Genomic DNA, 12,425 nt, shown 5'->3' with positions numbered 1-12,425 from the left:
TAGCCTGCTAGGCTCCCCCATCCCTGGGATTTCCCAGGCAAGAATACTGGAGTGGGTGGACATTTCCTTCTCCAGGGATCAAATCCAGATCTCCTGATTGCAGGCAGATTCTTTACTCCTGAGCCTCCTGGGATGCCCCAAAGAGTGGGTAGAGGCTGGCTCGCTAGGGAGGGCTTGGAAGAGGAGCAGTCCAGCCCCAAAGGCTTGCCCGCACCTGGCCCTGGGGTCAGACTGAGTGGGGAGACTGAAATTGGCTAGTGAGGCTGGAGCATGGCACATTGGAGGAGAGTGACAAGAGGTGGGGAGGTGTTCTGGCTCCCTGTCATGCTGTAGATTTAGTCTCAGTGTAGTGGGAAGCCCTTAAAAGGTCTAGGGCAGTGGAGTGTCAGTTCCACTGGCATTTTGAAAAGACCACTCTGGCTGTTGGTGGTGGGTGAAGAGTGGAGAGGAGGCCAATGTGGAGGCCAAGTGAGAAATGAAAGTGACTTGGTTGAGGGTAGTGCAGTGAGGAGGAAGAGGGTCAGATCATCTTGAGATGTAGATTCTAGTCTGAAATTATCATCAGGCAAGTTAGAAGGGTCCCTGGAAGGCAATAGTCCAGGCAGGATGATGGTGAAGGTTTTGACCTCTGGAGGTTTGCCCAATCACTGTTTTGAAAAAGAAAAGAAAAAAAAGCAAGGAGAAATAGTCCTTCCCATGTATTGCTTGTCTCCTTGGGTAAAGACTTGAGCTCTGTCGATGGGCCTTTTTTTCGAGACCTGTGCCCTCACACTTAGAGGTGGTACTGCAATCGCTCCATTTTATACACGAGGAAACTAAGACTCCAGGAGGTGAAGTACTTTGCTCCAGTGCCACAAGTAACTCTGAGTCGAGTCAGTGTTCTTAACCACTGCACTCTCCTGGCAAGCCCTTGAAATGTAGGTGCAGGGAAGTAAGTAGAGTTCAGAGATAGTAAAGTTTAGTTTTTAAATTATCATTACTTTTTTGGCATTCATGTCAACTACTGGATTTCTCAGTCCCTTTTTTTTCTACATCTCTCTTTTACGTGTTGGGATCCCTTGGGCTTTCTTTCCCTCAAAATCCTAGTATAGCTGAACTCAGACCTGGAGGAAACTGTTTCCTCTGAACCAGAAAGGGGATGGCTCTAAGGCGAGGGGTGTGGTTTTCTGCTGGGGCTCTGACAAAGGAGAGAGAATTCTTGCTGTTGTTTTCTGAAGATATGAGGGACAAATAAAATGAGCATCAATTTGGAAGCTGATTCTCTTTTCAGAGAGAGAGTAATGGCCAAGAGAGAGACTTCCCAACTTTGGTGAAAGACCCCCTGTGCGGGTGTATATTTCTGGGTCCTGAAAATAAAGTTCAGTGTTTGTTTCTCTCCAACAGCTCTCCAAATTTAGGCTCTAGGATTCACTAGGTCGAATGAGTGTGTGTGTGTGTGTGTGTGCGTGCGTGCGTGCATGCATGTGTTTGTGTGTGCGCGCGTGCTTGTGTAAGAGGGAGATAAATGCATATTTTATTTGTGATGCAGGTAATGTATAACCCTTGCATAACTACCTCACCTCCATGATTGATCAAATACATGCTTTTATAGTGTGCCCTGAGGTATAGACTGGCCAGTGGACACATTTCTTATTTTCAGACAAGTCTCAGATGGATAGTCTTCCATTGACCATGGGTAATTTTCGAAAACTCTAATTTTTCACTTTTTAGAAGCATCTCAGTTTAAGAAAACACTGGCAACTTTAAGGTCACACATGGGATGGGATTTTGATAGTAGATGCTTTTCTTGCCCATGTCTGCCTCTTCTCTGATCTAATAAAGAGCATTTACTGTCAGGCCTTTGCCAGCCTTCGGATCCATGTCCATACTGCTCCCAGAAAACTGATGCAGTGACCGGTGGAGGGCACAAAAGCCGGAGGACATTCGGATCTCTGTGTGTTTTATCTTTCCTCTTTGTCTGAATTGTTGTGTTGTACTCTCCCTCTTACATTCTGAGCATGGTTCCAAAGCAGACCGTTACAGTTTTAGGATTTCAGGAAGGCTGTGATGGAAGGAAACGTCTCCTACAAAAGAGAAAGGAGAAGAAAAAGGAATCCATTGAATACAAAATGACTGGAGGGGGAGAATCACTCATACCTCATTACTGACGTGTTCCACGCAATTAGTGTGATCTTGAGGGAAGAGTGTTTGAGCCACCCACAACCCTGAATATTCTCATCGGGCAGATGTAGTAATAATGCGTTTCACAGTGAAGTCTTCCAGTTCTGCGGGCAGTGATGGGGAGGCCCCGTCTTAGGGCTGTCAGTCCTCGCTTGGAGAGAGTCCCTCTCCCTCCCACCTTTGTGCAGGGCGAGGGTGAACCTGGCATTAACCTGTAGGTGACCCAGACAGAATATTCTGTCCCAGGGATCCGTTGATTGCCAGGTATGGCTTGTGGTAATTCTAGCATTTGCAACCCAGCAATTTGAACCTTCTGTCTGCCTAAATGATGATTTTACATTTGTAATGGTTGTACTAAATCCTCTCGCTTTTGCTCTGCAGCCGCTGTTGTGACAAGAAAAGCTGTGGCAACCGAAATGAGACTCCCTCAGATCCAGTGATAATTGACAGGTAGGGACCACTCTACTTTCAGTCGGTTCTTTTTCCTCATTATAATGAAACACCTGCCTCGTGTGGCTCTCGGGTGAGGGTTAGGAAGGCATGTGCCCGAAATTTGCCTGTTGGTCCTGACTTCATCTGCTGCGCTGAGCTATTGCGATTCCTGGGAAAGCCATATGGAATGTTCTTTGGAGGCCCGCTTTCTTGGATTGCTCCAGTTTTGTGTCTGATTCATGCTCCTAAAGGAATGTTCTTCTTTCTTGACTTTCTGTGGCTCAATCCTCATGCTGTGCCAGGAAGCTTCAGAAATAAAATAATAATAATTTGTGATTTATGAAATGTGGTTGGGTGCTTATAAATATTTAACTTTTATTTGAAAAATGTTTGAATCATTATCACTTTTAGCTACAGTAGTTCTGTTGGACGTAATCCATCTACATTTTAAGGTTTTATTTATGCATAAAAGCAGTTTTAAAGAGATCTGTGAACCAAGATTTTCTACAGTAATTTCCCGGGTTTGATTGTAGCTCAGACTGCACTGGAAGTTGATTAATTTATCCTGCTTGTCTTAATTATTGTGTTTTTAAACAGATCCATATTACTAATCTGACATGACCAAGTAAATCACTGTAGAACAATAAATCTGTTTTAGTTGTTCGGCGCAATTTTGAGTCAGTGTGTGCAGAGATTATGCAAAGTCGCATTCCAAATATTCGTTTTACATTTTAATTATTGAAATTCATTGTATGGAAACATGTATGATAAACCATTTGTTACATAGCATTACTCATTGGGAGTTAAATGGCCTGGAAGGTTTATAGATACTGTCAGTTGTCAGCTAGGAAAAGAGCTAGCACCCTCCACTAGCTGGAAGAGTCTTGCAAGTAAGACTGACTGATCTCTCATTGAGGAGATCAACAGCTGAATAAAAGCCCTTTGTGGGGTTTGGTAATATTGATTTTGGATACCCTTCCCCTGCCACTGCCCGCTGGTGCACATCTATCTGTTTTCCCAATTCTTTACTTTTAGGGGGGCTTTATCATTTTTCGGTTAACTGAAAAAGTATTCTTCATTGTGATTTATGACAAAACATTGGTCGTGGATTTTGACTTATGTGATTCCTTAGGCTTAAACCCAATTTTGATTGCCCAGCAGTTTTATAAAGCTTGCATTTGAGTCAGATATTTTAACTATCTTTCACTTATATTCACCAAAAACATATCTTTGCTGGATAACTTGATAACTTTGCTTAATATCTTCTTTGATTCAAAGCTGAAAACACCCACCTTTAGAGTGTAATGAAGTTGTCTGCTGCCTATAAAATTAATATAGCATGTTTATCTACAGAAGCAGACATGCCATTATGCAGTTTCTTTTTTTGCGATGGCAGATAAATCTTCAGATAAATAAGATTAAAAAAATAACCTTTATGCTGTTTGTTTCACCTAAATACCTCACTTCAAAATAACATTTGTTATTTTAAGCAGATTTTACTCTTCTGTTAGGAAGAAAGTGTTCTGATCAAAAGACCAGACCAAATATTTGCCCCAAACTTTGAAACTATCAGCATTTGGTTCTGCCGCACAGTTTCTTTTGGTTTAGATGATGACAAGAGCCTTACTTTGCCACCCGCAATGAAAATGCTTTTTTTTTTTTTTGCTTTTGAATGGGTTAAGCTTTTAAGTTCTTCGTTTGGTTTTAAGCCGTGACTCTGATATAGAAGGTTGATATGACTGTGGTTTGAATAACATTTGATTTTGACCTGTTTCTGTGGGTTGCGATGGCATAAGAAACTTGACTCAGCAGCGCTGTAATTAGCCCGGCCTGTGTTTTTGAAACAGGATTGTGTTACCTGGATTACATTAGTGTGGCTTCTATTGTTGCCGCCTTGCATCTATCCCAGTAGGGTACTTAAAACCTTTTCTTGGCTAGGGTAGTTCAAACAATTTAGGTAAAATAAGTATGCACTTTATACTGTTGGTGGCTTTAGAGATATTACTCATGACATTTATCCTTTTCATTATTTTTTTCCTTTTTGGTTTGACAAAGTAGAAAATGCTGTTAGCCAATCTTGGTCTCTTAAGAGAGGAGTACTTGGAAAAGCAGCTGAAACCCTGGTTATCTGCATGAGTCCCAACATACGTTTATTTGCTGGCTGTTGCCACTGTCTCCCATGAACTGTCTTTTCAAGCAGTGATGCCAGCTGATATGCAAAACCCCATTTTAGCTATTTTTATTTGCATCTGAGTTTTCAGAATTTATTTGTCCTTCAGTCTGCCAAAGGTTTTTAAAGCTCCAGTCCTGTCTGTGCTGATATGTGAAACTTCCATTTTTAACAAGAGAATAACAACAGGAAAGGAACTTACACAAGGAAGGGCGAAATAGAAAAGATTTTTCAATTCCATAAAATTGCTGCAAAGGAAACAAAAATGATGCCAACTGTGTTTGAATTTCATAGTTTCCAATTTGATTCTATATTACCGATTGCATAATATCTGCGTTACGTGCTTAGGGTTTGATTTGCTTTCAGATTTATAGATGTGAATCCCTGCATGTTTTGTAAAAATAGGTTATGGGGCCTGCGTTCAGTAGCAGGAGTAACTGTTTTTACAAGATGCATCCAATTTGCAATTGTAGGACTGAGGGTACAGGCAAGCCTTGTGTTAGGATTTAGCATAGTTTTAACACGCAGTCACATTTTGGGCACCAATAATTTTTAGCTCCCTTTGCTTGTCCTTCAGATTTTGGAAGAACAGTGCTATTTTTATCAGTTGAAAGACTTTTAGTAGTGGTTGTTCAGGAAAACTATTTATAGGATTGATAGAAGAGGCTTTATGGTCATACGGCAGTGGTGCAGGATAAGCTATTTCTGTGTTAAATTTTGGCAGTATTATTTGCTGCCAGTGGTTTGCTGCAAGTGGTCAGCTTGGCATAGTCTATCAAAAAAGTGGAATTAACAAAATCAGCAGTTAAATACTGTGATTTAGAAAATGTGTTTCTACTTCATTTATGATAGCATGCAACATAGTCAGAAAAATATGACCCCAACTCTTTTTACAGTTATGACAATTTGTCAAGTCACTTCAAAAACATTTGGAAGGAAATTTTTGTAAATGGATGATGTGTGCATCTTGAGTTGACTGCCTGGTTGTGTTTCTGTTTAATGCCAAATTGTTTGATTGAGAGTTATAAAAACCAGGCTGTGTGCAAGGATCTAGATATTTGGAATATGTGGACATGGGAAAAGTCAAATGTGTTATGTTTAATAGCTGAGACCAGAAACTAATAACAGCAGATTTCATTATCGTTGAGGTAAAGGGCTATGTGTGGTAATTATTGTTAAAGTAAAAAGCAAAAAATGACTTGCAGTTATTGGATTAAGGTGGAGATTGATTTAACATATTCACATAGTAACTCATATTTGAATTTAAAAGGTTTGCAATAAAGTTCATGTTTAGAAATTGAATAAATTGTAGTTTTATTACCACATCGGATATCCTTGTGTCCTAACCTTTTTCCTTGGAGTTATCTTAGTTCAATAAATAAAACCTCATTAGACTATTCCCATTTCAACGAGTTTATTAAATTTTGCAGGAGTAATTAGCATAAGCTGTGCTAATTTTTCTGGAAGACTAATGAGGGAGGTTCTTAATTAGGTTTACTTTGTAAGAATCAGAAAAGATGATAATGACAAAAGTCACCTAGGGTACTCTGAATTGGGAACCCAGTTTTTCTGAATTCATATAAAAATCTTCCATTTTCTATGTGGAAACTTCTTTATAAATGCTTGAACTGAACATATTAAGTGTGCAGACTAGACTCTTATTCCTTATCTTGTTAGTTAGGATTACCATTCATTCTAGATTTGCTTCACAAAACTCTTTATTTTTCTACCCTGGATCGCTAAACTTTCTTTGAACAATGACATGGATGAATACAGATGGGTCTTACAAAAACATTTCTTTCTCTGAATTATGCTATAGGATTCCTTTCACACAGAGCTTTAAAGTTTCCAGCCAGATTTGTGCTGCTAACTTCCAGTAGGGCGGGATAGGGGGATGGCTCAATATTTGTTTGTTTGGTTTTTCAGTTTAAGATCAGTGTGATTGATGAAATAGTTGGACTGCTAAATAAAGGGAGAAAAGAAGAGCCCAATTCTTCATTTCCTTGCACTGTGGATTTTGAGAATTGACAAGTGGACCTTTTCTTTTAATAGATAGAAATAATAAAGGATGAAATTCCTCCTCAAATTACTTTCTTGGTCTCGTGTGAGTTTAGACATAGCCCTTTCGGGATGTAATGCGGCTCAAGTGATCTGCAAGTTTGAGTTCTTCATAACCAGTACTAAAAACGTGGATTTTTAAAGCCTGTCAACTAATATACCTCTAAAGATTTGGGGCTTGCTTATTGCAGCTTAATAGATTGGTCTTTCTTTTCCATTTATAAGAATCTCTGTATCTACTTTGGAGCCGTAAGTCCTGACATGCAACATTTGAAAAAAGCATACCAACTTTGTAACATGAAGAATTTATGCCTGTTTGGAACTAGTTCTTCAGGCCACACTTACCCTAGGGTCTCCTAAAAAGAAAAAACAGTGTGTACTTGTTTCTTTCCAGAATTTTCTAAAGATCTTTCACATCTAGTTCACTTTCACTTCGGTAACACTAAATGGGTTTGCTTTATGATTGTTGTCTGAAATAGAATGTTCAGAATGAAAATATTGGAATGGCCATTTTACCTGCATCAGGGTTGTTCAGAAAAACATTTTTATTTGATTCATTCTTCATCTAAGAGGTTTGAATGCTGTGATAAGACTTTTCAGAAAAGTGCAGTGTTGCCTTAACACCAAGCTAATTTCTTGATTAAACTGATCCTGATACATATATGTAACATATACATTCATCTGTATAACAGAAAAAATATGGTAAAACATTAGAATTAGGATGTAATTTTTTTTTTTTAACCATTGAGCAGGGTGGGCTATATTCTAATTCCTATATCTGCAATCCTAAGATTGTGAAGGCATCACGGCCCCTTAACAACAAATGATTTTTTTGTCTTTTATCATCAGACTTAAATCCAAAAATGCACTAAAATTTTTTTATCTTCTGTGAAAAGAAAGTCCTCAACTAACATGAACATAAGCATACTTGTATTAAAGTTGCAGATGAGGCCTTTAGTCAGAGTTTCATGGCTTTATTTCATTGACCTTTTAACTTATTATTTTGGTGTTCATCTAGTTTTCGGAAGGACCAACCACTAAACATAATCACTCTGTAAGGTACACAAATAGCTATCTAGGGCTCGAAGACCCAGAGGTATAAATGCATTTCCCAGAGTTCTGATATGCCTTTTATATCACCTGATTTCCTAACTTTGAATGCCCCATTAAAAAGAGTAGAAATTCATTCTTTAAAATTGCTGCAGGCAAGATAACTGCTGTCCTCTTGGTTGGTTTGAGAGGTTTGCGTTTTTTCTAAAAGTGAAAAGCCCGCGCTGACACTGAGCGTGAATTTATGGTTGTTTATTAATCCTACCATATTTAAACATTTGTTTTCTCAGTGGGAATTCACATGTGATTATTAGCGATGAGACTGTGTGAGAGACTATCATTCTAAATTTTATCACATCTCAGATACCGTTCTGAATAGGAGATGAGCCCGTACATTTGTATGCAGTTTCCTACCACGATAAGAAAATAACGAGTACAATCAGTTAATAGCAGTCTATATTCCATTTGCTATCAGCTATTCCCAAATATACAGCCAGGATACATTCAAATGGATTTCAAGTACGCTGACAGTGTATCATAATGCGGAGTACTTTTACACAGTATAATACTACTGCAGACACTGTATAATGAACCACTGTAGCTTTCCTGTAAAGGAAATAATGGCAGCAACTTCCAAGAAATGTGTTTCAGGGAGCTTTGGAGAATCAGTCGTGCATATGTGTTACCAGCCTGGGTGTTAGCCCATGGTGTGGGGTTTTAATCCTGTGTCATCATAACTTTGTTTTTGTAACAGTTCTGGAAAAATACAGAGAAACTGAACAGAGTCCTTTGTGTGTCATCTAACAACTTTGTACAGTCATTTTGTGATGAGAATATATCAGTATATTAAATATGCTTTTGCTTTTCTAAAAGAAATTGCTTAGAATGGGAAAAAAACCCAAACCCTCCTGAAGTGCAACTCAGTTCTCCAGTGATAAATTTACCTTGGTTTTCCTTACCACTTATACCCGACCAGACTCTAATAAAAATGGACAGATTTAAAAAACTCCATTTAGAAGCTTCTGCATGTTGTGAGATTTTGGTCATTTTAGTTTGCATTAGGTATTATCTGAAAAAGACCATCTTTTTCCCTCTCTCTCACCTACTGTCTCATCCCTCCCTTTACAAACTGTGTAATTGTATACCATCCATGATAATATAAAAGTGACCTAAATACTCCAATTGCAATCAATGAAAAATGGTGAACATTACAGGTTTGTCTTTGATTGCGTGTTGCCTTTAAAGGTATGGGTAGATGGAGATAAATCTCCCTCTCAGACTCTCTCTCCAGTTACAAGCCTTTGTCCAAAGGTAAATGAAGGTTTTAACATTACAGTATTTATTGTAATATAATTTTAATTGCCTTAACGCTGCTAATGTGTGAAGCTGAGTGTGTGTGTGTGTGTGTGTATTTTTCATGAGGAGGGGAATCAAGCCAAAAAAAAAAAAAAAAAAGACCCTGCATATTTTTCATGGGGGGACAGGGGATCACATGTGGTAAATGATGCAAACTTAATGAAACCGGTTCTGGGGAAGAAAATGCCATTGGCGTTTCATCCATGTAATGTATATTCCACTTCCAGTGGGAATAGAGTGGTCTTCAGTGTGCTTTAGGGATTTTAATTTTTGAAGGTGAAGTGCTTGGTTCCAGTTCCAAAGTTGCCTCTAAACCCTACTTGGAAAGATGTAACTAGACAAGCTGGCAAATTATATAGCTCTATCCCACACAATAACCTCCAAAATGGCCCTCGGTAACTATACCATCCTGCTAACTGTTGGAGGCACAATAGTTTTGTAATATAATATAAAGTAATAGTGTTAGCCAACACATCTTTAATAAGATATTGTTCGAGCCTTTGCCATATGCTACAGAGCAGCCTCGCACTCGGTGGGCCTTTTGATTCCTCTCAATAAGATTATTTCAAATACTCTAATCCTGAATCATTGACATGAATACAAAGCCTGGTGACATCTAATAGATGCCTCTTAGCTTTGCTTTTCCTCTTGTTCCTTTCCTTTTTCTTCTCTTTTTACCTGACAAAAAGCTTATAGGCACTTGGGCTCTGTCTCTCAGTAGCAGCATGGGGGGCTCCTCATGAAATATAAAGGAGGAAAAAGGACTGCCAGAGGCCCGATAAGCTACAGAGTGAAGGGCCATAGATTAAAAGTAAATGCCAGTAAATCCTACCCTGTACACTTACTTGTCCTTTTATTGTTTTCTTTAACACTTTCCCTGCCAGGAGAGGGGGGAAAAAGAGAAAATAATTAAATTGCAGGTGTGAGAATTTTTAATCTGGATCTGGTCACTATACATACTGTATAGGTTTTGGCAAAACTCTCAAATTTTGGTTCCTGTCAAGGTTATGGTGGCTTTTTTTTTTTTTAATGCCCCTTTAACATCAATATAAAAAAATCTTTCAAGAACTTTTTTTTTTTTTTTTGCTTATTTGCTGCTCAACTGACCAGATATTGATAATGTTTTTGTCTGTGGGGAGATAGGTGACTAAGTTGGAGGAGCCCTTCTCTGGGGCATGAACGCTGGTGACATGGTGTTTCCAGGTTGAAAGAACTTTTTCTTTTCTTTTTTTAATCAATGAATAGGAAATGATCAAAGTGAAAGATTAGGCTGTCTTGTTCTGTGATGGTAGCTGCTGCTTTTTTGTGTGATCCTACTCTCTCCTTGTGCCCCGAGTGTGGCCTGCACTGGACAGTGTCACTTCTTGCTCTAGTGAGACCTAGGAGGCAGAGTGTAGGGGGACAGCTTTGCCAATGGTCAGAGGTTGTCACCCTCCCCCTTCTGAAAGCAGCCATGGTTTGACTAAAGCTTTTTTTTTTTTTAAACTCTTATCTATAGAGATATAATGCTTCTTACAATTTATTTATTATTGTTCAATAGAACAGTAACTTCCCCCTATTTTGAATATGTTTCCCATTCATTAGTATTCTGATCCATTAGTAATATCTTAAAGCATCACTTTAAAAGATTTTATTTAACTGGCTACATTGGGTCGTAACTGTGACATGTAGGATCTGTTTTGCTGAGCAGGGATCAAAACTGGCCCACCTGCATTGGGAGCACAGAGCCTTAGCCACAGGATCACCAGAGGAGTCCCAAAGCATCATTTTTGATAGTCTTGGATGCACTATTGGTTAAATCTTTCACAAAATGGAGAGTTAAAGAACCCAGAACCTGTGTCAGGTTTGGTTCCTTTCACATATGCGTGTGCACACACACACACACTTTCACAAAGACAAAAATAAAAAATGAGAAGTCTCTTTTTTATTTATTAGAAAGTTCTTTAGAAAAGAGAGTTGGTTAAATTATCTTTGAAGCTATTCAGTTTAGTTGCTCAGTGGTGTCCAACTCTTTGTGACCCCATGGACTGCAGCACGCCAGGCCTCCCTGTCCATCACCAACTCCTGGAGCTTACTCAAACTCATGTCCATCGAGTTGGTGATGCCATCCAACCATCTTATCCTCTGTCATCCCTTTCTCCTCCTGCCTTCAATCTTTCCCAGAATTAGGGCCTTTTCCAGTGAGTCAGTTCTTCGCATCAGGTGGCCAAAGTATTGGAGTTTCATCAGCATCAGTCCTTCCAATGAATATTCAGGAGTGAATGGTTGGATTTCCTTGCAGTCCAAGGGACCCTCAAGAGTCTTCTCTAACGCCACAGTTCAAAAGCATCAATTCTTTGGTGCTCAGCTTTCTTTATAGTCCAACTCTCACATCCATACATGACCACTGGAAAAACCATAGCTTTGACTAGACAGGCCTTTGTCGGCAAAGAAATGTCTCTGCTTTTTAATATACTGTCTAGGTTGGTCATAGTTTTTCTTCCAAGCGTCTTTTAATTTCATGGCTGCAGTCACCATCTGCAGTGATTTTGGACCGCCCCAAAATAAAGTCTGTCACAGTTTCCACTGTTTCCCCATCTATTTGCCATGAAGTGATGGGACCTGATCCCATTATCTTAGTTTTCTGAATGTTGAGCTTTAAGCCAACTCTTTCACTCTCCTCTTTCACTTTCATCTAGAAGCTCTTTAGTTTTTTATATTCTGCCATAAGGGTGATGTCATCTGCATATCTGAGGTTATTGATACTTCTCCTGGCAATCTTTATTCCAGCTTGTGCTTCATCCAGCCTAGCATTTTGCATGATGTACTCTGCATATAAGTTAAATAAGCAGGGTGACCACATACAGCCTTGATGTACTCCTTTTCCTATTTGGAACCAGTCTGTTGTTCCATGTCCAATTCCAACTGTTGCCTCTTGACCTGCATACAGATTTCTCAGGAGGCAGGTCAGGTGGTCTGGTATTCCCATCTCTTGAAGAATTTTCCACAGTTTGTTGTGATCTACACAGTCAGAGGCTTCAGCGTAGTTAATAAAGCAGAAGTAGATGTTTTTCTGGAATTCTCTTGCTTTTTCGATGATCCAACAGATGTTGGCAATTTGGTCTCTGGTTCCTCTGCCTTTTCTAAATCCAGCTTGACCATCTGGAAGTTCATGGTTCACATACTGTTAAAGCCTGACTTGGGAGAATTTTAAACATTT

At 39.2% G+C, this 12,425-nt stretch overlaps 1 protein-coding gene across 4 annotated transcripts in view; it reads left to right on the top strand.

The window, feature by feature from the left end:
• EBF1 (EBF transcription factor 1) overlaps positions 1-12,425 on the top strand; it is a 409,288-nt gene that overhangs the window by 22,170 nt on the left and 374,693 nt on the right. For all 4 annotated transcript variants that reach the window (XM_069592512.1, XM_069592511.1, XM_069592510.1 and 1 more), the window contains exon 6: positions 2,542-2,610. In XM_069592512.1, coding sequence (XP_069448613.1) covers positions 2,542-2,610 — 69 coding nt within the window. The remainder of the gene's footprint in view (positions 1-2,541; positions 2,611-12,425) is intronic.

The sequence above is a fragment of the Ovis canadensis genome, chromosome 5, assembly GCF_042477335.2.
Source record: "Ovis canadensis isolate MfBH-ARS-UI-01 breed Bighorn chromosome 5, ARS-UI_OviCan_v2, whole genome shotgun sequence".
In the NCBI taxonomy this organism is placed as follows: Eukaryota; Metazoa; Chordata; class Mammalia; order Artiodactyla; family Bovidae; genus Ovis; species Ovis canadensis.
The sequence above is the reverse complement of the archived record's forward strand: the minus strand, read 5'-3'. Positions and strand labels throughout refer to the sequence as shown.